General features: G+C 39.3%; 2 protein-coding genes across 5 annotated transcripts in view; one reads left to right on the top strand and one right to left on the bottom strand.

Moving 5' to 3' along the window:
- Window positions 1-27,370, bottom strand: part of LOC137307194 (zinc finger CCCH domain-containing protein 10-like) — a 75,780-nt gene that overhangs the window by 43,111 nt on the left and 5,299 nt on the right. Inside the window, exon 2 of one of the 4 annotated variants that reach the window (XR_010959061.1) lies at window positions 17,678-18,454. The exons of 2 other annotated variants lie outside the window; for them this stretch is intronic. Coding sequence is in view for 1 of the 2 variants with exons in the window: in XM_067976566.1 (XP_067832667.1) it covers window positions 24,356-25,561 (1,206 nt within the window). In the remaining variant the exon portion in view is untranslated. Of the gene's footprint in view, window positions 1-17,677; window positions 25,609-27,370 lie in introns of those variants that run through there. One more of the 4 variants, XM_067976566.1, reaches the window with a different exon arrangement.
- LOC137306934 (lens fiber major intrinsic protein-like) lies at window positions 2,334-13,021 on the top strand. Its single transcript, XM_067976314.1, has 4 exons — window positions 2,334-2,809; window positions 8,677-8,841; window positions 10,223-10,303; window positions 12,363-13,021. Exons 1-4 carry the CDS (start codon window positions 2,447-2,449, stop codon window positions 12,546-12,548), a joined length of 795 nt encoding a protein of 264 aa, XP_067832415.1. The 5' UTR covers window positions 2,334-2,446; the 3' UTR covers window positions 12,549-13,021.

Below are 27,370 nucleotides of genomic sequence, written 5' to 3'. Positions count from 1 at the left end.
CCTTCCATTCCTTTCTCCCTCATGTACCAGAACTGAGAGGTTTATACCTACCAGATTGAACAAGCTGGGGCTCTTTTCTCTAGAAAAGAGAAGTATGGGTGATGACCTGATAGAGGTCTTTACGATATTGAAAGGGTAGACATAGATAAAATGTTTCCACTTGTGGGGGAGCCCAAAACTAGGGGCCATAAATATAAGATAGTCACCAATATATCCAATAGGGAATTCAGGAGAAACTTCTTTACCCAGAGAGTAGTTAGGATGTGGAACTCACTCCCACAAGGAGTAGTTGAGGCGACTAGCGTGGATGCATTTAAGGGGAAGCTAGATAAACACATGAGGGAGAAGAATAGAAGGATATGTTGATAGGGTTAGACGAAGAAGGGTGGGAGGAGGCTTGTGTGAAGCATAAACACCGGCATGGACCTGTTGGGCTGAATGGCCTGTTTCTGTGCTGTACATTCTATGTAATACTTATCTAACTTCCCCTTAAATGCATCTATGCTATCCACCTCAACCACTCCATGTGGTAGTGAGTTCCACATTCTCACCACTCTCTGAGTAAAAAAGTTTCTCCTGAATTCATATTGGATTTATTAGTGACTATCTTAGATTTATGGCCCCTAGTTTTGGACAAGTGCAACCATCCTCTCTACGTCTACGAAGGAGCCCCTTCATAATTTTAAAGACCTCTATCAGGTCACCTCCAAGCGTCTCTTTTCTAGAGAAAAGAACCCCAGCCTGTTCAGTCTTTCCTTATAATTGTACCCTCTCAGTTAATCTTTTTTGCACTTTCTCCAATGCTTCTATATCTTTTTTGTTGTATGGAGAGCAGAACTGTGCAAAGTACTCCAAGTGTGGTCTAACCAAGGGTCTATATAAGTTTAACATAACTTCTCTGCTTTTGAATTCTATTCCTCTAGAAATGAATCCCAGTGCTATGTTTGCATTTTCTATGGCTTTGTTAACCTGCATTGCTACTTTTAATGATTTATGAATCTGTACCCCTAGATCTCTTTGCACCTCGACCCCATTTAGACGTATTTTCCAAGGAGTAGGTGGCCTTCTTATTCCTCCTACCAAAATGCACCTCCTCAGACTTATCTATATTGAAATTCATTTGCCATTTACACACCCATTCTGCAAGTTTGTTAACGTCTTCTTGTATTTTGTTGCAGTCCTCCTCAGTATTAACTATACCCCCAATTTGTCTTCTGAATTTTGATATAGTTCTTCCGATTGCTGAGTCCAAATTGTTTATGTAAATTGTGAACAACAGTGGTCCCAGCACCGATCCCTGTGGAACACCACTTCACACCATTTGCCAGTCTGAGTAGCTACCTTTAACCCCTACTCTGTTTTCTGTTTTGTAGCCAGTTTGCTATCCATTCTGCTACTTATCCCCTGACTTCACATGTTCTGACCTTAGTCGTGAGTCTACCATGCGGTACCTTATCGAAGGCCTTTTGAAAGTCCATATATATCACACCCACTGCATTACCCATGTCTACTCTTTGTTATTTCTTCAAAGAATTCAATAAGGTTGGTCAAGCATGACATTCCCTTTTGAAATCTGTACTCACTATTCTTTATTATATTCTCAGTTTCTAGATGTTTTTCTATCACATCTTTGATTAAAGATTCCAATATCTTTCATACTGCCTACATTAAGCTAACTGGTCTATAGTCCCCTGGATTTGTTCTATCCCCCTTTTTGAATATAGAAATAACATTAGCTGTCCACCAGTCCTCTGGCACTATTCCATTTTCTATTGAATACATATATAATAGTGCCTCTGCTATCTCTTCTTCAGCTTCTTTTAGTCCGTGCGGATGCAATCCATCCGGACCAGGGGTTTTACCCTCATTAAGCTTGTCTAGTTTATCAATTATCTCCTTCCTTTCTATCTTAAGTGTCTTGATGTTTTTTTGATCACTTCATGTCCACCTTGTTAGTCTCCCTGGTAAAGAGTGAGGCAAAACAATTATTCAATATTTTTGCTATTTTACTGTCATTACCTGTGAGTTTATCTTGTGCATCCCTTAGTGGCCCTATCAATATCTTAATTTTCCTTTTGACATTTATGTATCTGTAAAATACTTTACTATTTCTTTTTACATTTGATAATTTCATTTTGTAGTTCCTTCCTAATTGTTCTCGTATTTTTAACATAGTTACCAAGTTTATAGTCGATTGCAGACCGAGGGTGCTGGAAATGGAAATCATTGGAATGTGCCCAGTGTCCTGGGATGAAACAGTTAAATGCAGTTACAAACTGGACAGGTCCCTCCCCCAGATAATGTTGTCAGATTCAGAGTCCCCTATAAATACTTCATTCTGTGCAATTAAAATTGGGGGAAACGTTTGAGGAGCCAGGAGACAATTCCATCACTTTTTTTTTTATTTTCTGTTTTTTTTTAATAGTCTGCTCTTTCGAAGATCGGGATGATGTGGGAGCTGAAATCCATGCCCTTTTGGAGGGCAGTCTTTGCAGAGTTTTTTGCTACCATGCTCTTCGTGTTTTTTGGACTGGGCTTTACCATGCGATGGTCTCCGGGCCCCGTGAACGTGCTGCTGGTTTCTCTGGGTTTTGGCTTTGTCCTGGCTGCCCTGGTACAGGCGGTTGGACATGTCAGCGGGGCGCACCTCAACCCGGCCGTTACCTTCGCCTTCCTGCTGGGGGCGCAGCTGAGCATGTTCCGCTGTGTAATGTACATGGCAGCTCAGCTCCTGGGGGCAGTGGCGGGGGCAGCTGTGCTGTATGGGGTCACCCCTCCATCGGTACGGGGCAACCTGGGGCTCAACACGGTAAATATATTGGCAAACATGCACTTATACGGAGGAAAAAAGTTAAAATATGAATTTGTACAAACTAAAACCCTATTAGGAAAACAAATATTAAAGTGGGAAGCAAAATGGTAAATGTCCTGGAAAATCAATGTTTGAAAAGGATAGTAACAAGAAGCAGTTAATATAACGAGTGTAAACGTGTAGAGACCAAAATATGACTCTTAAAAGTTTTCTTTATTGAAGTAACGGGCTTGAGATGTGAAATATCCTGGAGAATGGATTGAGGTAACATTAACTAACATCTTAAGAAGTAGTAAAGATGATAGGATAAATTAATCAGAAATCTATACAGACAGTGAAACAAAACTGTTGTAAAAATTAAACTTTATCTAATTGGCAAATTAATGTTTGAAAGAAAAATACATTTGGAACTCTGGTAAAACGTTTTTGGAAATAATAATGCAAGGGTTTGAGATTGCACAGAATGCAGTATAACTCTAGTCTTAATCTATGGGCCAAAGAGGAAAACATGTAAACAGTATTTAATGGGTTAATCCTTAAACACACACCCGATGCTCGCTTTGCTTTTTAAAAATTATTACTGAAATCATTAGTAACAGTAGTTTTTCGTGATTCTTATTTTACAGTGCAAGTTAAATATCTGGTGTGTTTTGAGATCTTTGCTGATTTATTTTGAGTGGTTCTGAGATGAATATTTATTCGGATAATCCAAAATGACAGCCTCGGAATACTCCATCAATTTGATGGATACCCTTTTTCTTGTATTTCAAACGATAAATCATTTTAAGGGGAAATCTTAATTTCTGTTTCAATTCAGGTCCAAAATAATGGAGTTTGTTGACTTGTGGTTTTATTTGGAGTGTTACTTTTATCTTATGCGATTACATTACTTCGGAATTTTATTTTAAATAAAGGCCTCGTGGGTTAAATCTACCATTACATAGCCTGGACGTTTTCAGGGTCTTATAAATATATCTAAAGATTTATGAAACCTCCAGTCTGCTTGAGATATTAGCTGGTGCGACAGGGAGCACGCGGTGCTTTTGATTTTGTACACATTTGTTATTGTTGTAAATTGCTGGAGTTCAAAATGGAAAATAAAGTTAAAAAAAAAGACAAAAGCAAAGCTTCACTCAGCTGTGAATTCATGTTCGTTCTGGAGATACAGCTGATTGAGTTCAAAAGCTCCCTATATAGTGTGCGCGTTTGCATTGCTAGCTGCAGTGACTCTGGAATGGCTCTGGGGTCTGCATGGTTTACAGTACTGCAGGCCTAGGACCTTTAAAGTCTAATGACATGGTCGTGAAGAACAGATGCCAGTACAGTCACAGCTAAATCTTCTTTGTGCCTGCTGGAGGCATGTGGAGACGACCAAAAACCCCCTCTAATGTAACAGACAGGAATTGAACCCACAGGTAGGCGGGTCAGTTTTCATATTAGGAGCTCTGAGCACCCTATTATCAGTTCAAAGTGAAGCCACCAATCTACCAGTAAAGTATCAACAACAACTTCCATTTATATAGCGCCTTTAACGTAGTAAAACGTCCCAAGGCGCTTCACTGGAGCGTTATCAAACAAAATTTGACACTGCGCCACATGAGGAGATATTAGGACAAAAGCTTGGTCAAAGATGTAGGTTTTAAGGAGTGTCTTAAAGGAGGAGAGGTAGGTAGGTTTAGGGAGGGAATTCCAGAGCTTGGGTTAGAAGCCTAGAAACTATATTATGCTGGAATCAGATATTTTGCCAGGGTTTACACCACGGATTATACGGTTCTGCGAGTTTGTCGAGATGCTGATATCACGATTGGAATAACCTGGGAAAAGCTCTGGCTGTTTAAAATAGAATCACATTTTGTCCATGCCTTGCAGTGCTACAAAGCAAGTGTACAAGCAGTGCTCTAACATGATGTCACTGCTTCCTCCAGAACAATATTTACTGGTTAGAAACAAATAAATGGTTAGCAGTTACTGCCTTTAGAATCTGTACTTGATTTACCCCAGAATAAAGGCTACAATATGAACAGGGTCTCTGTCACAAGACCCGGTCAACGTGTGTAATTCAGGTCAGTGTATTCATATTGTGGACGCATTCGGTAAAAAGTAACAACTCACTTGCATCTGCTACTCTATGGCTAGTATATGTCTCAGTGTCAATTATGGCACATGTACAGTATAGACTAACAGATCCTATGGCACTATTTGAAGAGTACAGAGTTTGCCCTGTGATCTGGCCAACATTCCTCTCTCAACCATCACCACCAGAAACAAACTGGTCACTGATCTCATTGGTATTTGTGGAATCTTGCTGTGCGCAAACTATCACCAAAAGCAGACTAAATAGTTCCTGATCTCATTCCTGCTTGTGGGATGATGCTGTGTGCAAAACACCAAAACTGACGAACTAGACACTGATCTCATTGTTGTTTGTGGGATCTCGCTGTGCACAAAATACCAAAACAGACTAACTGGTTATTGATCTCATTGTTTGTGGGATCTCGCTGTGCGCAAAACACCAAAACAGACTAGCTGGTCATTGATCTAATTTATGTTTGTGGGATCTTGCTGTGCGCAAAACACCAAAACAGACTAGCTGGTCATTGATCTAATTTATGTTTGTGGGATCTCGCTGTGCGCAAAAAACCAAAACAGACTAGCTGGTCATTGATCTAATTTGTTTGTGGGATCTCGCTGTGCGCAAAACACGAAAGCAGACTAGCTGGTCATTGATCTAATTTATGTTTGTGGGATCTTGCTGTGCGCAAAACACCAAAGCAAACTAGCTGGTCATTGATCTAATTTGTTTGTGGGATCTCGCTGTATGCAAACTATCATCAATGCAGACTAGCTGGTCAATGATCTTATTGCTGTTCGTGGGATCTTGCTGTGCGCAAAACACCACTAAAGCAGACGAGCTGGTCACTGATCTTATTGCTGTTTTTAGGATCTTATAGTGCGCAAAACACCACCAAAGCAGACTAGCTGGTCACTGATCTCATTGCTGTTTTTGTGATCTTGTGCGCAAAATACCACCAAAAATAGATTAATTGGTCATTGATCTCATTGCTCTTTTTGGGATCTTGCTGTGTACAAAATAGCTGCTGCATTTGCCTACATAATAAGTCAATTGACTTTAGAGTACTTTATTGTATATGAAGCACTTTAAGATATATCTGAAAGACATGATAAGGCGCTATATAAATACAAATGTTTCTTTAAAAGAAAGTTCAATCACATCAGGTATTATCTTTCAGTGTTACCTTTCAGTGCCTCTGTGATATACCATAGGAATAAGTAATCAAGGTTTTTCAGGTTTTGATTTTGGTGGTCCTAAGATTTGAATTTTTGGGGATTGAAACTATAAACTGATAATTAGTGTGAGTCTTTCCTGGCTACCGGGAATAATGGCTGGAGTTTCTCTCCTTCTCTCTTCCCCAGGATTCACATGGATACCCACTACCATTCCTTCAGCTGACTGCCTAAGTTTCAGATAGCACAGACACACAAGCCACCATTAGCCTTTCAAGAAATGGACACATAATTCACTACTAGCGTGCCAACAATCAAGACATAATCCAAAACAGCTAGCCAGAGCTCAGATGTATAACCTGTCAAGGATTAAATGTACAATTAGCCACTAGCCCACCAAGAACTGGATGCAAAATGCATTATGCCCTTCCATGCATCAACTGCTGTGATAGAACATGGCAAATTACACTTTGCTTCGCTGTCTGTGTACTATTATATTAATAAAAAGTCTTTTTTTTTTTAATTTAAAGAGACTGATACATTCAGACCAAAATAGCTTGAAGTAAATCAAATCTAGGTATTTACTACTGAGCCTGAAGTGTCACACTCATCCTTAAACATTAAACCAAGGTCCCATCTACCTGTTCTGTTGGTTCAGGTGGATGCTAACGATCCCATGGTACTATTCAAAGAGCAGGGAGTTCCCCAGGTCCCATCCAACATCACCCAAAACAGATTAACTGGTCATTCATCACACTGCTGTACACATTCGCTTGCATGACAACAGTCACTGGATTTCAAAGTAATTCACTGTACGTGAAGTACTTTGAGATTTTTTTTGAGAGATATAATAAAGCGCTATAAAAATGTAAGTCTTTTCATATATATTTGGATCACTTTGGATTTCCAATTCAATTGGCATTGATCCCTTCCATGAACTGCAAAAAAAATGCAAAGCATTTGTTAGGATAAACTGTCTTGATAATGGGTTGCAATTTGTCTGGCATCTCAGATGTGTACATCAGCCAAGAAAACAGCATATGTACAAATGGGGTCTGACTCTTGTAAAAATGGTATAACATTGCTGTATGATACATGTACAGTAAGCTTATGATAGGCATAACAAGTATTACTGTTTATGCACTATAGCATAGTGTGCATGTACAATCAGAGAACCATATATGCCTTAGTAATTCATCTTTTGATTATCTGGTTTTCCCAAACAATAATAGTTTTTTTTTGTTTTATTTCCTATTGTTCTTAATGTTATATATCGTGGAATGCACAAGAGAATGAGGAGTGGGCACATTGTAATGAAGAACAATTAGATTCATGATGGATCTTTGCTATCAGATGCGGGAAAATTTGAAATTTTAGTGCACGTTTAGAAAATGAAGCAACTTTTCCTCAAAAATATTCTGCTGGACATATGGGTAAATGGGAATTAGGAGATGACAAGGATTTCATAGAGGACAGGTATTAAAAAAATTAAGTGTAAAAGTTCTTCGATATTTGGCCAAATTTCTTTGTGGTTATGATTTAATTATAGGATGTTGTAAGTCTCCTATATGCTGAAGAAAATCCTAGTTTATCATGTAATACATATTCCAGTGTTGAGTTCACACACATAGATTTTTCTTGACAGTTGTGGAAGGAGGTCATAATTCAACTCTTTTCCTGATGGGAGGTAGGTTAAAGTTTTACTTTTTAATTATTTAACTTTTTTCCTCAAATATGGCTTCCTTCTCCTTGAAATCATGGCTCATTGCACAGTCTCTGTTAGCTGCAAGGATCCTTTGTGAAACAAGTTTGGACAGTCTCAACCCAGTTCCACGTGAACATGGTTCCACAACTCTAAACTGCGCCTAATTTAGCACAAGTTGTCATTCTCATACAGAGTGTAAAAGTCGTCTATGAAAAATGGGGAAAAAATCCAATTGGTGTATTACAAGATGCTCTTCTGAGCTTGAAGGTTAAGGCATACCGTTGGGGCAAAGTAGAGAGAGCTTTGGTTTTACCCAGATGTTTGATGCTGACACTCATTCCAAAAGTGAAACAGTTCCATTTTGCATCCAGCACCAACATCCTTCAACTTGATGAACACTAAAACTCACCAAAAAAAATTCTCAGCCCAATACACAGGTTGTTTGCTCTTGTTTATTGGCTGTTTGATTCACAAAGGAAGGGGGAATAAGATGCTATGGAGATTGGTAAAAAAACCATTTGAGTGAGCTTGACTCCACTGATCAGATTGTACTCATTGGGTTATTTCATTAATTGATTGCCTGGCTCCTGAAGCAATGACACTTAGTCAGATTCAGTAATGGCCTCTCACTAAGCCACTCTTTTCTAAAGTGTGCACTCCTTTCTGTCATGTAGCATCCACTAATATTAAAGTGCCTGTGGTTTCAGATGGAATTCAAACACGAGCATGAGTTCAGACCCGGGTACAGTGTTAAGGGGGGAGCGGGGCTGTAGAATTTTGTATACTTATGGGTCTGTGTGGTTCAACGGCTTTGTCAGCAGGTAAAGACACCTGTAAATATTCCCCTCTATATTCATTTCTGGTCTGTTAATATTTTACATTTCTCTTCGTGATGTTTCTTTTTATTCTTTAGCTGCATGCCGGAGTGGGTCTTGGCCAGGCTACAGCTGTGGAGATATTCCTTACTCTTCAGTTCGTTCTCTGTATTTTTGCTACAACAGACATTCGCAGAAATGGATTCATGGGCTCAGCAGCCATGATCATTGGTTTTTCCCTCACTGTGGGTCACTTCTTTGGGGTAAGTCTGCAAATTTCTACCTCAACTTTACCAAAGGAGTAGATTTTAAAATAAATAACAGCAGAGTCACACATGGAGGATATACTCAACTCTGGACTAAAAGGTAACGAATGTTCTCTCAACAGCTTAGTTGCTAAATGCCACAGTGTGGCACTGAGCCATACAGATCAAGAAGATCCCCAGTGTGTACTGAGTTAGACTATCTTGGCTGGGGCACAACTGAGGCTCTAAAATTGGCCTTCATACCCCACCAGACTAGGAAGGAGAAATAAATTAGCCAGGGTTCATGCTCTTGATCACTATTCAGTGACTCCTGCTGGAACGTATGAATGTCAAGCAAAGACAGGTGGCCATTATAGATGTGTCAGCCTCCTTAGAGCATCAATTTTAATTGATTTTTACTGCATCAATCCAAATCCCAATTCTGTCTTGGGCATTTTACCCATGATTATATACCTTCAGGATGATAAATAAGCTTGGGAGAGTCTATGACAGTGCAAACGGCACGAGGGTCGAATTTCACTCGCTTCACCTGGCGTTAATGGGGCAGTAAAGTCCCCAAAATGGGGAATAGCCTTACCGCCCCATTAACACCAGCGATGCGGCCAGCTCCATTTTAAAAAGAGGGCCTACCGCCAGGTGTCCTAAGCACCTGCCTGTTTTAGGCAATAAGCCCCTTTTAATATGGAAATCAGGGTCCTATCACGTAAATAAGACCCTGAGTGCCATTTTAGGTAGGATCTGGTCGGAGCCTGCACAGTGCAAGTTTTGGTCAGTTCCATGGGCAATGGAAGAGAAGAGGTCCTCTAAAGGTATGTCTTGAATTATTTTTGTGGGCCTCAGAGGAGCAGGAGTGCACCTGTGGGGCCCACAAAAATAATCTGGGCCGTGCCGCCCCAGTACTCCCACCCTATGCAATCATGCCTCCCCCCACCCCACCAAGCAACTTACCTTCCTGGCAGTGGCTCCGGCCTGTTTTCTTCTGCCGAATGTGGTGAGCTGCGTCAGGATGTCTGTTTGGTGCTCTGCAGCTCGCCTGGCAAATGTAAACAAGGCCGGAGCATCAAAATCACAGGGGGCCACTTCACCGCCAGAATGGGCGCCAACCAGTGTTCCCAAAAGTCAAAATAGACCCCATGGTCTACTGGAAGAATTAGGTTTGATTGGCAAATGGCCTTTTCTCCTCTCATACTGTCTTGTGTAGTACTGACTGTTGAAATCACGACAGGTAATTAAACATGTCTCTTGATAGTCAAGTGGTGCAGAGTTGTAATTAACACCTTTTTTCTTCTGAATTGATTTTTTAAAACTTTTTTTGTTTGAAATTATGTCTGATTGGAATAATATGGAATAATACCAGACTGTCTTCTGCTTTCTCCAGCTGTATTACACAGGGTGTGGAATGAACCCAGCACGGTCCTTTGCACCAGCTGTGCTCACTAGAAACTTTGGAAATCACTGGGTAAGAACAAACTGAATTCAACTAAAATACAGTGGGCAGCTGAACAAAGAACACCTGCTTAAAAAAATGAAAACATGAAAGGTTGTTATAAAATGCACCAAAACTGCTTCAATCACCAACTATTTAACCAGAAACCACCAAGTTAGGAACTATGGGGATTTTTATAACCCAATAACTTTGCAGAGTAAGTTACCCATCACTGTAACCTATGGCCAAGAATTCCTGATAATTCCACTGGGAGAGTTGTCAATATAGCTCTGAGTTCAAGTTTATTACAATGGGGACAGGGTACTTATTTCAGGTCGTTTTGTCCCAGTATGTATCTGATCTTATTTTACTTAATTGTGACGTTCTTAAAGGCCATAAGTTGTCAGTATTTTCTGTTCACGAATTGAAGCAATCCATTCGATTTTGGTAGTGAATTTCAAAAGTGGGATCTTTATATAAAACCTGTTCAGCACTGGATATGATGTTCAGATTATCTGCTCATTATCACATTGCTGTTTGTGGGAGCTTGCTGTGCGAAAATTGGCTGCCAGGTTTCCTACATTACAACAGTGACTTCACTTCAAAAGTACTTCATTGGCTGTAAAGGGCTTTGGGACATCCTGAAGTCATGAAAGGCGCTATAGAAATGCAAGTCTTTCTTTTTTTTCCCCCCCCCCACATATTTCTTAAACTTTTACAAAAATGTACTTGTACTAAAAGCTCCATTCTATCACAGTTTCTAAATGTATTAAATCTATAATGTCACTATGGTAACATATAAAACTGTTCTGAAATGCATCATAATCATGTTACCTGAGCTTCCTATTCTTCCTTAGATCACACAAAACTTGCAATAAAAATATTTCTTCCAAATAACTTCATACCTCATAATGCCAGCAAAACAAATTTTTACTCCAGTTACTGTCACATGTATGTGAGCACCATTTTAATTTTTTTTATTTAAAGGGGCAATGTTAACAACCGATACCATGCTGCAGTTTAGAGGATGCATCAGTTCAGAAACTTCAAAAGTTCTATTGAGTCCCTATCCCTATATATTAGTTACGAGCAAGCTATTCACCTTCTAAATGAAGTATGCATTTTTAAACATACCCTTAATTCCTGAGTAATCTGAAAGACTAGTTTAAATGGCTTCCTCCTGTGCTCCAAGATTCTAAAAAGAGGTTTATGTTTTAATTAAAAAGCAAAATTGTCCATAATTCAGCACAAATTGTCATTAAGTTAGCAATCTCATTTAGAGAATTCATAAGGAAGGCTGTCATGAGAAATGGAAAGGTCTCACTGAAGCACTAAGGGATGCTCTTGAAGTTGGTCTGGTAGAAGGTAATCTTATTTGTTCACTAACTTTTAAAAACATTTAAATAAAGATCTAAAGCAGCGGAAAAGATGGATGCTACTGTAGAAACTGCAAAGGGTAAGCATTCAGCAATCCTGAAGCAAGCAGACATTGGGAATCAGAAAATCTTATTTTGTCTGGATAAGGGAGGGAACAAGGGATTGTCCAGGTTATCACAGCCACTTCTTTTCAAAGTTCTACCCAACTGATGGGACTACACAGACTTTACATGCCAGTGGTGTACTGTGCCAAATATATTAAAATGCTTAACTCAGGGTGGCCTAATGGCTGAGTGGTACTGAACCATCAGATCAGTAAGTTCCGTGGTTCGAGCTGAGTTAGCTGATTGCAACCAGGATGTCAAGTGTCCTTAGGCTAGGGATGAAAAAATTAAGCCAGGATTTCTGCTCCTAATCACAAGTGACCCCTCCGGGAAAGTGTACATGTGCACATGTTGGATGAGAACAGGATCAGGCTTGTCTGTGATGCTTCCATGGTACAATAGCTGCTGACCACACTGTCGACCAACACTGTCTATGTTCACACACAAAGATAGCCACTTGGGCGAGCTACTGATGGGATATCAACACCTATAGAACCATACCCTAGCTCAGTCACCAACTTTAGGAAAGTAAAAGATTGAGGAAAAGTGCTCAATTCTGATTTGTTAATACTATTTTGTGTCTCAATCTTATTATTTCTTTATCTTTGCAGGTGTACTGGGTGGGTCCTCTGATAGGGGGTGCTATAGCAGCACTGCTGTACGATTTTATCCTCTTCCCCAGGATGAGAGGTCTCTCAGAGAGACTGGCTATTCTTAAAGGAGCTCATCCCCCCGAAGCTGAGGGACAACAGGAATCTAGGAGTGATCCCATCGAACTCAAAACACAAGCCTTATAAAAAATAGTTTTTAAAAAAAAAAGGAGTTTACAACACAAGAACTATCCTATCATCACCAAATGACATTGTGAAATTTACTGTGTTGTTACTGAAGGCGTGCTTGAAAGAATATGAATGCTGTTAATGTCCCTGAGCAGGGAATTATAGAACAGAGGCTATATCTACAATTACTGTACAGACAGGAAGGTATCTGAAAAAAGAGCAAATGAAGATTAATTACTCAAATTTGTTCAATATTCTAGGATTCTTCAAATTCAGGGTTTGAATGTAATAATCCACTCATTAATTGGCAAAAAAAAATCCTATTTAGAAATGGGTTCTCATCATGAGCTTATTTGACTATAATTATACTTTACAACAGTTACATTAAATTTATAATCTGCTTTTTAAAAATGTTTACTAATTACAGAATCTTATGCTTGAAATATCATATAATGAGTTGTTTTGATGGGACAAAAACATAAGTGATTTTTTTTTGAGTCTTGAAGTTCACGAGCAAGTTTAATATTAGTGAAGACCAGCAATGAAAGTCGGATACATCTGGTTAAATCTACTATTTTGGAGGATGAATTTTTGTGGCTCTTCTTTTAACTTGCTTTTTTAAATGCCCCCCCACCCCAACATGAACATGAAGCTTACTTTGAAAGATTACTAAATAAGGAAAAATTTTTAATAGGGGCGTGTTGGAGAATTTTGCTGGTAAACTGGTTTATTGGAAAATGTTCCTTTCCGGCTAATACATCACATTACAGCTAGTGTTTGGTCAGCTGTGGAGCACTTTCAATCCCTCCCCTACCACTCCAAGTAGTTTATACTAAAAATTAGTAAAAATGTCACCTTCAGAAACGTTTATTCAAATGATCCCAACCCAGCATGTAATGGCACCCTCACAAAATATTTACAAATAGATTAGATGGTCTTGCAAGGCAACATAACTCCTTTAAGATAACTATAAAAAGGCAGCAAAATGATTGTGTGACTAGGACGAAAACCTTTTACTAGATGAAAAGTTATACATACAACAATCTAATATTATCATCCTATTGTTACTTTTACAAACAAAAGTGTAATGCTAAGAACTTAAGTAATTTATTTTAAAAATTAGTTTAGATTTGCTACTTATTTTTGTCTCGCCCACACATCAGCTGATTTTGGGCATGTTCCCTCGTTTTTGATATTGCATCACCATTAGCTTGAGTCGTGAGAATCTGAAGTTTAAATATGGATTTCTTAACCATAGAAAAATCTATGGCACAGGCGCCAGGTTTTTTTTCCTGCAACACTCGTTGCTGCACTCACCTGAAAATGGAAAATTGGTGTCTGAACTGATCTGAATTTGGAAACTACAACACTGATCCCTAATCATCACATCAAGTCTAACACCCTCACAATTCTCAGAAAATCAGCACTATTCGACATAATCAGATGAAAAACATAGAGACAGAAGGAAACAAACGTATAAGTTTACACCCCCTTGGTTATGAACAAAATATTATGAAAATTTGTAACTAGGGATGAGCATTTGCGCCTTTAGACTTGAAAGGTTGAAGCCAAATTTTTGATGGTTTTAGAATGCCTAAGAAAGATCCAGAAACCTGAATTTCACAAGTTAAGGACAAGTTCTGAATGGTCAAACTCTTAAGTATATAGCTAATAATGCCACACAATCCATTGAAAAAAAAGTGAACAAAGTTTCACCAAATCTGCCGACAAATCTTTTGCTTCTCATTTGTAGGGTTGTTTGAATTTTCTGCTTCATGCTTGGTATACCAGGAAACAGATATGTAACTGTATTAGTCCATTGGGGGCAGCAGCAACATCAACCGTACCTCAGCATTTTCTGTGTAAAGTATTCAAGCCCAAACAAAACCAATAATGCAAAAAAGTAAATAGATCTGTTCATCCAACTTTTTCTGTTGTTGAGCCTATTTTTTTTTTAAAAAGACGACTAAAACCCAAGATTTGAAAATGCAGTGGCCCCAATACCAGCATTGTTGGAGTGCAGGGTTTTTAGTAATGGAGCATTGGGCTCCTAATCCCGAGAGTTACAACTTTGAATCCCACTCTAACATACAAACTCATCTGTCCTCATTGGGTAAGTTCTGCCACTTCTTGCTGAGGCTGCTAGATGAGACCCTTGCATGATGTTCAAGTATTAGCATCTTGCAAGGCGGGGGAAGGGATGAACACTCCTACCTCACAAAGTGCACCTCCTATTAGCCAATCTCTAGGACAGCACTGATGGCACCTGTGAAGTAGCTCAGACCTTTCCAATCTCTTGGCTGAAGGAAAAAGCAGCAGTGTGAGGCAGCAGGAGGTAGGGAGAGGAAAGAAACAAATACATTAAAATCGCTCTGATTTAATGGCAATAAATGAACTGAAAGATTAGTGTCCATTTTTGCACTCCATATTGCATTGTGCTAAACTTAAGTGTAAATTTCACTGATAAATCCATGTCATTTTGTTCCCTATTATGAATTCCTTGGGCTAGAGTGAGTGCTAACTGACAAAAGGTGATGAGGAGAATATTTAAACAAAATTCAGAGTTAATCAGCATTACTGTAAACGCTTTTGCCTGTAACATACCTCTGGATTTGCACATGTGGATTTCTTACAAGCTGTGTGAGATTTGTGCTTTGTGGTGGAGTTGCTTTTAGAAGGACGAATATTGCCCTTGTTCGTTTCGGAATGGAGAAAAAAAAGATTATTTTTTCTAGTCATCTGAAATAAAACGTCAATTTAACACTGCCACTGTTACTAGGATCAGTTCTTGTATGCATGGGCAAACAGTTTGGACTTGTCTTGCCCTTTTGAGAGCAACTCCTTACATGTAATCACTTTGGTCTTTTCAATCAAATCTTTTTGAATTGGGAGTGACGCTACAGTTGTTAAAATAGTGCATCTTTGTGGTATTTTCCTTCATTTAAAAAAAATTCTCATCATTAAGGCAATATATTTTGAATAAATAAATTTTAAAAAGTGGCACAGCATTATTCTAGTGAAAGTTTACATCGGTTCTGACTTTAAATTTGATGAAGTCATAGCACATCAAATGGAGGTAGACTTAAAATGACAAGTTAAATAAAATTCTTTGCTCATTCTTAAAGTCAAGTAATCAAGATCTAATTTGGGATCCAGGATGCCTCCTTACCTCAAAATTTTCACTGAATTGACAATGCTTTAACCATTTAAGCAAGTCAGTCATTTGAATTTCCTTAAATTGCTAAATGCTTAAATTTCCCTTTTCACAGTCTTTGCAGATTGCTTTAGAAGGGAAGGTATTTTGTTCAATGGCACGCTTACTGAAAACTCACAATTTCGACTCTTCAAAAATAGTGTGTCTGTTAAAAAAATCATATTTCGACTGGTAACAGCTTAAGCTGTTCGAACATCCTGCTACAATCATTTGTTTTCTCACCTTCTCTAGCAAGATGTCAAAGGAGCGAGAAACCTATGGGAAAAATGAAATAGACTATACAGATTTACTGAAATTCTCATGAGCTGCATACTAAAGGTGGTTAATGAGTTGCTGTTATAGAACTTCCTCGTCCAACTCAGCACTTGGAAAACAACTTGGCAGTTAATTCGATTGTGTTGCCTGTAGTGAATGTGGAACATTATTAAATTCAAGCCCAAGTTAAATTTATAGCATGGGATTTTTGAGTCTTATTTTACTTTTTTATTGCCTGCCTTAAAAAAAACCTGCTCACAGACACATGCTCTTATCCATTATTGCTAAAGTAATTTGTGACCAAAATGGATTCTTTTCTACAAGTTACAGAAACACAATACCAACTCTTTATAAGCACCACACAATCATGTATGTATAAGGCCTTACAATATATATTACTTTGTGTATTTTTTAGTTGTTACTATAGAAACAGTTGATGTAAAGGTTCAAACCTCCTTCATGTTTACCAGTGTTTGTAACTTGTAGACATCAGCAAAAAAAAAGCAAAAAAAATAAATCCTACACAACTTGAATTGTGGCATTTGTCCTTTTGTGCCAAGTGGACCAGACTTGTCTTTGACCCACTTCAGGTGCCAACCCAAAATTAGATTTAGAAAGTCCAAAGTCTACAATGGTTTTAACTAAAAACCTAAAGGAAACCTGTTCAGATTAAATCCTCCTCAAGATCAATCGATTTATTTTTATCCCCTTTTTGGGTGCTACCTTTCCCTCCCTTCGCCACACTGCCAACCCTTTTTGCTGGGAAATTGTGTAAACAGGTGCCCTGCTAACTATCTGTCAATCTCACTTTGTAACCAAGTGCTGAAATCTGGGGTGACCTGTCCTCAGATTTCTCTCCCTGATGAGCAGCACTTTTCTGCTGCTGATTCTCCAAGACAGTACAAGCAAGATTAAGAACCTGTCTCCTGTCATGAGTAATTGCAGTTGGGAACCAGGGTCCTACTACTCCAATTCACTAAGGAACTACACTGACCCATAGTTCCACCACATTACTAAAAAATCTTTACAGTGGCACCACGTTAAAACATTGTCCTTTTATCTCTGGCACCTCAATTTGAATTCATATTGAAGGGATTCATATCTATTTTCTAGTTTTGGGATGTAGGGGAAGGATCCCAAGTGTAACAAATTTGACCGCTATCAATCCAGTTCCAAGTAAGCATGAGTCCAAAGCACAAAGATGCTGCACAAATAAGTATACCTGGTGCTGGAACTGAAAATGTGGCACTGGTACAGTAGAGACTGTATTTATGAAATTTGGAATTGAGGCACATTGATGGGGTAGAGTGGAAGGGTCATTCCCCTGCATCTGACCTACGCTCTACCTGACTATAAGCAATCAAGATGTAACAATTTAGCTAATGCGCTGCCACCCTGAAACCAGCTGCTAAGAAGTGCAGGACACTATGGTTCTTCCTTTCTTGTGGGAATGTAGTTGCCTTCCACTAACTACTGGCATAGCTGAAATTGGAAACAACATTGTGTGCTGTGCCACGTCACTTAAAAATGTTTTTTTATGCCTGTTCTTACCAGAAAAGTTTAATTTCATCAGGCATTTGAACAATAGAAAAGGTCATCCAATAAGCACACTTAGCTCCTTCTCAAGTCTCTTATCAGCATGCTCAACAGAAAGTCAGGCTTACCTGTGTTCAGACACAATAAGCAGTCAACTGCTCCTTTAATAAAACATTGACATCACTTAAACTCTCATACATGCAACTTTAAGAACAAAAAAATGACGTTTTCAGCAACTATTTTAATGTACACTTCAAAAATAAATGAGGGTTGGACAGGAAGCTTACTCTTAAATTAAAATGTTCTTTATTGTTCTACATTTGACAGGATTCCATACAAATAAATGCAGATACTTTTTTCTCCTTTTAAACAGTCCACAATTAAACAAAGTATACACATGGACTGTATAAGTTCTACTGTCCTGGAGACCTGTATCAGTTGAAACATTAAACTACTGTTTGGAAGTATATTCTAAGGGTAATTGCATTTTTAAAAAATTGTCAAACACAGCATAGCAAACAATATGTACAATATATACACAATATTAATCCTTTCAATTTACAGCAGGATGCTGTTTGCAGCACTGGTTGTCCATTTTGTTAATATTTTTCAAAATATTGAGTCAAGTGCAAGAATGTCAAAATAGGTTGTGGTTTGGTTCTTACACCTTACAGATCTCAACTGTTTTGGGAATGGTAGTGAAATAATTGGATAAATGAGCATTTCAAGTACTGGAAGTTAGGATTGGAAAGGACGCAAATGCAGTTCAGATTGTGGAATAGTGTTAATGTGATGACTTGCCTCCTTATGAGGAAGTATCTGGTTTCAGCTTGGCACCTCCCGAGTGTGGCACAACTGAGAGCAGGAACTTGAAATAAAAACAGAAAATGCTGGAAACACTCAGCAGGTCAGGCAGCATCTGTGGAGAGAGGGAGGTAGGGTTAATGTTTCAGGTCTTTGACCCTTCATTAGAACCGAAAGATGTTACAGAACAGCAGCTTATGGGAACAGGGGGTGGGGAGAAAAAATTATCACATACACAAGGAAAACAATAATCTGTGAACCAATTAGGTGAAGGTCAGGAGATGATTAAATGACAGAAGTTATAATGGTGTGATACAAAAGGAGGCAATAATGAGAGAAATTAGAGAAACAAAAGATGTGCCGGAGACCCAGAGGATATGAATGATTACAGCAGAATAGCAAAGGGGAGGGAAGCATGGAAAATCTGGCAAAGTGGAGAAAGCTCCAGTGGCCCGGGAATGTGGTGGAAGAAAAAGGCAGGTAGACCCCATGGGGTGCATACCACCTCGCTGGCCATGTACTGATAGGGGATCCCCATCCCAAGCACCTGCCCACAGCCTCCCTTGTTAATTGTATCCATGTGATTTATATCAATTAGTGTTAATTGTATTCAGGTGGTGGGTATCAATTGGGGACTCTCGTATCCATTTATAAAAGTGAGCTGATCTCGGTGGTGTACAACATGTAAGGGGGATCTCTGTGAATAAAGGCTTTGAAGCAACTGAAGACTAGGCTCTAGAATTCTATCCATCAACACCTGGCTATCCAATTTATAACATCCCTCATTCCTGGAAATGCTGGTGCAGCCATCCTCCATTAGCAGCACCTGTTGTCTGAGAGAAAATGGGAGTGGTAGTTACAGTCTGAAGTTGTTAAAGTCAATGTTAAGGCCAGAGGGCTGTAAAGTGCCTAGTAGAAAGATGAGGAGCTGTTCCTCGAGCTTACGTTGAGCTTCATTGGAACAATGCAAGAGGTCAAATACAGAGGTCAGAGTGGGAGTAGGATGGAGAATTAACAACTTGCATTTATATAGCACCTTTAACATAGTAAAACATCCAAGGTGCTTAATGTGACAAGCGACCGAAAGCTCAGGGTCACACTTATGGGCAGAAGGGAAGTGGTCAACAAAGCGATCCCCCAAACTACGTTAGGTCCCCCAACATAGAGGAGACTGCATCATGAGCAGCAAATACAGTATACTTAGATGTACAAGTAAATCACTGTCTCCCTCGGAAGGAGTGATTGGGGCCCTGGACGGTGGTGTGGGCGGAGGCAAAAGGGCAGGTGTTACATCTCTTGCGCTTGCAAGGGCAGGTGAGCGGGAGTTAGTGGTGATGGAGCAGTAGACCAGGGTGTCACGGAGGGTTTGGTCCCTTTGGAATGCTGAAAACGGAGGAGAGGGAAAGATACGTTTGGTGGTGGGATCACGTTGGTAGTGGCGGAAGATGATCTGTCAAATGCGAAGGCTGGTGGAGTGGAAGATAAGGCCAAGGGGCACCATATAACAGTTCTGGGGGGGTGGGGGGTGGGGGGTGGAGAGGGGAGTAGAACGAGTGAGGGGCGAAGTTCAGGGAATGGGATGGACTCTGTTTTGAGGACCATGTCTATCACAGTGCAAGGAAATCCTCGGCTGAGGAAAATGGAGGACATTTCAGATGCTCTGGTGTGGAAAGTGGCGTTGTCAGAGCGGATGTAACGGAGACAGAAAAACTGGGTTGGAAGAAGTATAATCAAGGTTGTTGGGCATGTAGTAGATATCAGTGGACAGTCTATCCCCAGAGGTGGACAGGGTCAAAGATTGACCATGTAAAGGTAAGGAATGGGTGGAAGTTAGAAGCAAAATTAATTAAATTCTCCAGCTTAGGCAAGAACAGGAAGCAGCAACGACACAGTCATCTACATGCCAGAAGAGATCATGGAGGGCACCTGAGCACGACTGGAACAAAGAATGCTCAACATATGACACACAAAGGCAGGCATAGTGAGGACCCATGCTGGTTCCCATAGCGACACCTTTTATTTGAAGGAAGTGAGTGGAGTTAAAGGAAAAGATCAGCCAGGCGGAGGAAGGTGGAGGTGGATGGAGACTGGTTGGGCCACTGGTCAAGGAAGTGAGGGCCCGCAGGCCATCCTGGTGAGGGTGCCTTTAGAGATCAGGAACTTAATGGGTAAAAGATTGCAGGTGCCAACACTCTGTGGCACAGCTCACTATGGTTGCAACATGCTGCACCATCCACAGAAATTTGTGAAACAACAAAATACATTTTAATAAAAAAAATACAAATTAGTTTGAAAGTTTTACATTAATTTTTACTGGGACGTTAACCACCTTTATCCAGGCTCAGAGACTTGATTACAGCCTTTAGAAACCTTTTTAAAAATGTTTTATCATAGAACAGAGTACAGTCGAGTGCCACGTAGGCCAAAGATTTTAAGACACAATAATAAGCATCAACATAATTACAGGTTTAGTGTATGTTACATACACCGTAGATTTTGAGAGAGAGATTCTTTCATCTGGTTGGTATTTCTTTTGTACCTTACTATGCAAGTCTGGGGTTTTCATTGTCATGTCAGGATATTTTATTCAGAATTACATATCCATATTTGGGCTGTTGGTCTTTACCTTCCAAAGCTGTCTATGGCTAGAAAGGGTTAATATGATTCCTGAATATCTAAGCAAAACTAAATTGGTTCATAATGACAGAATTATTTTACTAAAAACTTTCACTTTACACACAGGGCAAAATAGACCCTTTCCTCAACAAGTTAATTTAAGGTTAGGCAACACTGAAATTTTGGTGGGGGTGGGGGAACACGTTTTTGTTTACAATCTTTGCCAAATTATCAGTTATCCAAGTGTAAAAGTCAATACGTTTCAACAGATATACAAATATTAGCAATTGTTAATAACCTGCTCCAACCTGGCATATTATGAAGGATGAAAAAATTCCACTACAATCCTCAAATAGATGATACCACAGCCAAATACTACTTTATAAAACAGTAACTCAATGTTTTCCATAAACAGAATATCGTAAAAACTTCATTAGTAATGACAGCGATGTTAATTCAACAACGTGAAGATAGTCTGCTAGGAATCAAAGTCAAATCTGCAAATATGATGCAGTACAAACAAACTCTGTTGATATAAGCAAATGGTTATAAATTGCAATTTGATCCTGACTTAGCCAGTACTGGTACAGCGATTCTTGATTTATGCAAGTTTGTCATATTCTGACTCATTACATACAACAGGATTCCACTGTACATTGAATAATACTTATATTCACTCGTATATGTCAATCCTATAACTAAAAACCACAAACTAGTTTGAACATTCCTTGAATATAATGCAATATCTATTATTTGCACTATTTTAACTGCTGACACCACCGTGACATGGTGGTATTAGTTTGTGATGTCCCCGGAGCTCTTGGTGAAGAGGCAGTTTGCGTTCTTAAATCAAATCAAACAAATTAGGACTCCCTTTTGATTTTGAAGGGCTCTTGAACATTCATGGTTTGATAAGCATAATTACATACACAATATTGTACTTGTGTAAATGTCAGTCACAGGGAATCCTGGAAGTTCACAACTGCAGCATGAGGAAAGGGGAAGGGGTGTCTAGTGACATGAAAATTCCCTCCCCCCCACCCCTGAAAAATATAAATTGTGGCACAGTAGCTGAAGAGCTACTACAAGTATCTAGTAGAAGTTTCAGTTATCTGGATTACATTGGAAACACTGCAAATAAAAACACATTTGCTCACTTAAGCTTCTTTCAATTGTGCAAGATTAGATCAATGGTTCTAATTTCCAGACCCCACAAGAATCCGACAAGCATCACGTACAGATTTCATAAGACTAAACAGCTACTATATACAAGTTGGAGACAAGGTTAACAGAAAAGCAACAATTGAGGTTAAATGTACCCAATAACTAGCTGATTAAATAAAAACACAAGTGTAACCAACCTTAGGGTTCCCTGTCACAGCTACCCCTTTAAAAATGAGCACCTGGCTCAATGAAATTGAATTGTCACACAGTTACATCAGGGTGTTTTAACAGTGAATACAAAATCCATTTTTCACCATTCACACTGTTAATTATGTTGAAATTTAATAAGATAATCTTAGCAAACTTAAAGAAAATGTAGACAAATCAATCATCTGGTCGTGTGGGTATAGGAAAGGTTTGCACAGGGTTTTTAAAATGGATCAGAAATTGAACACAAAATCCCAATAGATTTTACCCTAATTTCCTGTAGTTTTCTATTGAACCTGGTTATGGACTTCCAGGAGTTAATCGATATTAAAAAAAACATACACCGTGTTCACGATGCCTTTAAAGATAATTTCTGGTTTGAAGCCAGCTGGCCGGCAAAAGGCAAACTCTGTTCCTAGTGCAGTTGGTTACAAAGTCGCTTTTAAAAAAAAGGAAGAGATCTTGAATGTGAATGTTCACGTACCAATCTGTTACAGCTTGGCTCAGCATACTTCAAAGGCAGCTTCCATTCTGGTCCCAAATAAGTCAGCGGTTAAGCTGTCTTATGTGTACTATATAGTATCATCTTTTTAATATTCCATACATTTTATAGAACAATTTATACATTTCTTGTATTCATATACAAATTACAATATTTGGTGTGGAAATACATATTCTTTTTCAACAAGGATTTGCAAAAGGTTTGCATTTCCTGTGTTGCTGACCCAAACTGCATGCAGAGCAACCATCATTGACACTTGTTCTTTAACCACTTTTACCCACCCCCACTTTTGGTTTCCCTTATTGCCACTACTGCCAGCATCAGGTAAACAGAAACTTCCTTTGTTTTATTTTTGGTGAATTCACAACTCAAGATATGTGACATCAGTGCTGAGGGCATTGAGCAGAGACAGGCTAGATGCAGAGTAATGCTCCCTCTACTATGTCTTGGTAATGTGCCTTAACTTCAAGCTCAGAAGAGCACCCCTACTGAATCAGCGTAATCCCCAACCCCTTCCCATTTCTTCCAGCAAACTGGCCCAAGTAAAACTGCCAACTTGTGGACAGTTTTGTGTTGTAGACTGGTGTCCAGCAGAAATTGAATTCAGATTCCTTAAACTCACTTCATGTATCTTCCTTGCAGCTAGCAAAGAGCTAAGATTTTAATCCCATCAGTGTGGCTGGATTTGAATAGACTTTTATGTTACACACTGGACATCCAGTGCTCCAAGAATGACAAAGTTGAAAGTACACTTTAGGTTCATTCAGAAATAAGATCATTGTAATGGCTTCCAAGTTAATTACAGTCACTTTGGAAAAGCAATATAATGAGTATTTCCAAAATTGAGAGAGGACTAAAGTGTAATATCTGGATAGTTGATGAGGATTAAAAAGTACTTGTATTTATATAGCATCCCATTACATCATCAAAACATCCCAAAAAGCTTCACAGAGAATTACTTATTGGATTGCAATGACTACTATCTGGGAAAACGCGGCAGTCATTCAGCGCCAGCAACATCCACAAAAAATCCTAGTTTCAAAATAATTAATTCTTTTTTGCTCGTTATTGCCAGGAAAATTTACAAGTTCATATGCTATGAAATTTTATTTTTGCGTCAAGAATGCAAATAGCCAAGCATGGGAGACAAAGAAGAAGAGGAGGTTTGAATATTTTGCGCAGCACCACAGCCCAGTGACTAGTTTATTCTAAACACGAAACCTTTTATAAGAAAATGTTCCTGTGACACGTGCAGTTGTTTTTACATTAAGTTAGGCAATGGATTTACAAGAGTTGGTGAGCTGAGCACTAAAACAGGAGGGGGTAAAACAAGTATTCAGAAATCAGAAATAATATATAATGGATTGAAGAGGAATAGTTTTGGTACAAATAGAATTAAATGCTGGATCAGAATCCTATTTGGCTTTGGCGTGTATATTTATATAACACGCATCATGGGAAGCAACATAGGAACACAGAACCTTTTCTAAAGCCTTTATGCAACTCTTTTTTTTATCTCAAGGCTCCTCAGTGAGGAATTGCTGTTATCCTCATACTCTGTGATGCAATTGGATAAGTAACCATTGGAGTGGTGGCATGGCTTATGGTGATTCCTGGCAGTGCTTGTGCAATTGATACTGCCACTGGCGCAACAGAGACAGCCACCGGGGCCATGGAAACTGGAGGTGCCAGCCCCTGGGCAATGGTCTGGGCAAGCGCAGCCGGGAGAGAAGCAATCTCAGGATTAAGATGCTGTGCTGTTGGGGGTGCAGCATTGGTAGGTGGCGCAGCAGAAGCTCCAACAGTTGCCACTAGGTCTTGCTGGGTGACAGGTCGCGGTTGAAGTGCTTGGCTGCTCAAAGTGGTGTGAGTCTGTGCTATACCGTGGTTGTAATTGGTGATTGTGCCCACAGTTGGTGCTGCCAGTGTTTGCTCTGTCGCTGTGGGAGTGGAGGTCAGCGTCACCACCTTAGTTTGGTTGCGGAAATGTGCATTTTGCTCCAAAAGTACCTCATTAGTTGCCATCAAATTGGAGACCTGCTTTTTGAGTTCCTCAACACGCTTTCGGAGCATCAAGTTCTCCTCCTCTAGAAACCGATGGTCAACTGGACGTGGGTTTGGGATATTAAAATCATATGTTTCAAATCGCAAGCCATCCACTCTTCTCCTCTTTAGAACATGGTCGTAGTCAGTATAGCGATCACTGTCATAGAGGTCAGTGAATGGGTCATATCGACGCACTACAGGAGAAAGCACTTGGTCGCGTGACAATCTCTCCAAAGTTCTGTTTTCATACTCATATTCATCACGTTTTAAGTGCCGGAATTTACATTTAGATCCTCTTTGACAGTCACCTTTCAGGTAGTCTCGGCAGATTGGAACCTCACCTTTTTTAAAAGAGAGGTCAGAAGGCGAAAGGCCAAGACCCATGGCCACTGTAAGGCGCAGGCGTGGGGGAAGCTCTCCTGTCTTTTTGTAATGTTCCTCATCCTCCTTTGTCCCATGAATAAACTTGCAGTTGATGCGAGTGCACTCCTTGTTCTGATAGTCATGACAAAAGACAAACTCATTCTTTTTTACGCCCAAGTCGGACACCTCATTAATGTCGGGGTGGTAGAACTTGCAGCGCTTGCCACGTTTGCAGACATTGCGCAGGAAGTCTCGGCAAATATCATCTGAACTGTGGCCAGCCTCGTCATTACCACTGTTAAATAAATTATCTTTATCCGGCATCTTCACAGACTATTTCTGTGCTTCTCAGCCACTGTACACAAAAACATCTGAAAAAGAAAATCAAGGTACGTCTTTACAGAGAAGGAGGAATTAATCCACAAAGTAAGTGTCACTTGAATCACTGCATTTTGTGCTCAGCAAGCTGAACGATGATTGTGGTGGGAATGAAAAAGGTTTCCAAATGTGTGTGTCCGGTGTTGGCATCAAACATTACTAGGTTAGTTGTACTACAGGTTAGATGTGCTTCCCCACAATTTGTCTTCACTAGAACGTCAGAAAACTACCAGTATCACACTTCCATTTCCCCAATCATTGATCCTTGGGGCCTATCTGAGTTGGGGAATGAAGAGTGCTAATTTGTACTAAATTATAGGTTGTTTTGTGCTGTTGATTTATGTCCATTAAGAGCTTGTTTGAGATTTGCCAAACTTATTTCATTTTGGACATCATAGCCAGCAGAGAAAGGAGACTATTCACTTCATCAGTCTGGGATACATTAAACAACTGTATCTATATGCAGGCCAATATAAAATTCTGGAAAAGTAATTTTTAGATTAAGGATTTTCATTGTGAATTGCTTATCCCCACCCAATCTATATGCATATTTTCAAAAATATCAGAGGGCATGTCACCACATAGTATTTCACACACCTCCAGATACTGCTTGCTGTATGGCATTAATAGGTCTGCAGGAAGGTATATGTTTCTTCAGCCGAGGAATGATCCCTAGCATTGGTATGAGAAGTCTAAAGATGAGAGAAAACTGAAATAAGGAGTTAAAAATAAGACCAGCTGACTATGGCAAAAACAACTGCTTGTTTGGAATTAATTTGATGACAATAGCCCTCTGCACCCCAGGCTAAAGAAGGAAAACAAAAAACATAGCCAGAGTTCCCATTTCTGATTCCAATCTAGCGATCCCTGCTGGAAAATGTACATCTGTGGATGTTGGGTGCACACAGGCCAGGTTCGGATGTGATACCACCCATGATAAAATAGCCTGCCAATAATTATTATCCAGGCTCACATATAAGGAATGGCCACTACTTGGGAAAGAGGCTGATGCATGCACCCCAACAAGAGTTAGCGCTTTCAGGAGAAGAGGGAAAATAATTGGAAGTGGGATCCAAAATTTGCGATCATGATTAACAAGTATTAACCTAAAGAAACAGGAAAAATTAAAGCATCAGAGAACTAGAAACATGATAAGAGAGGACACACAAGAAAGTGAAATGATGAAAATGGAGAGTATTTGGGGGAACAAGACCAGAAATGTACTTTTGCCAGGAATATCCATTTGAAAAAATGATTGATAAAAATGATGATTACCTTGAGCATTATTTTGCTTTTTTGGTGTATTTGTTTGTCAAAATAGTAAGTGCCTTTGATATTAGATAAGGAATTGACTTGAAGCCCTAACCGGTCTGTCAGGGAACTGAACAAATGTACACAGCTGAAATAACAAGATTATTAAAGCACTCTGGGGGACAAATATGCTGATAACTTAGCTTTTTTAAAAAAAATAATGCTTTTCTTTAATTTTTTTTCAAAGTGGTACGGATGGTGAAGCTCCTTGCCCCATTTATGATAGCAACCCAGAAAGGTAAAAGTAATTATTTATCATCGTGTCTAGGTCAGTAACACATTAAAAAATACATTTGTGATCCCTGACTTACTCGATTGATCACAAACTGATTTCACTAACAAAAAGTGGCTTCAGTAGACCTCCATATATCCATAGACATTGGCATCAAGACAACTCAAGTAGATATATAAAATATTTGTAGAGTAAACTGTACTGCATTGGGG

This window comes from Heptranchias perlo, chromosome X (genome assembly GCF_035084215.1).
Source record: "Heptranchias perlo isolate sHepPer1 chromosome X, sHepPer1.hap1, whole genome shotgun sequence".
NCBI classification, from domain to species: domain Eukaryota; kingdom Metazoa; phylum Chordata; class Chondrichthyes; order Hexanchiformes; family Hexanchidae; genus Heptranchias; species Heptranchias perlo.
This window is presented reverse-complemented; position numbering and strand designations above follow the sequence as displayed.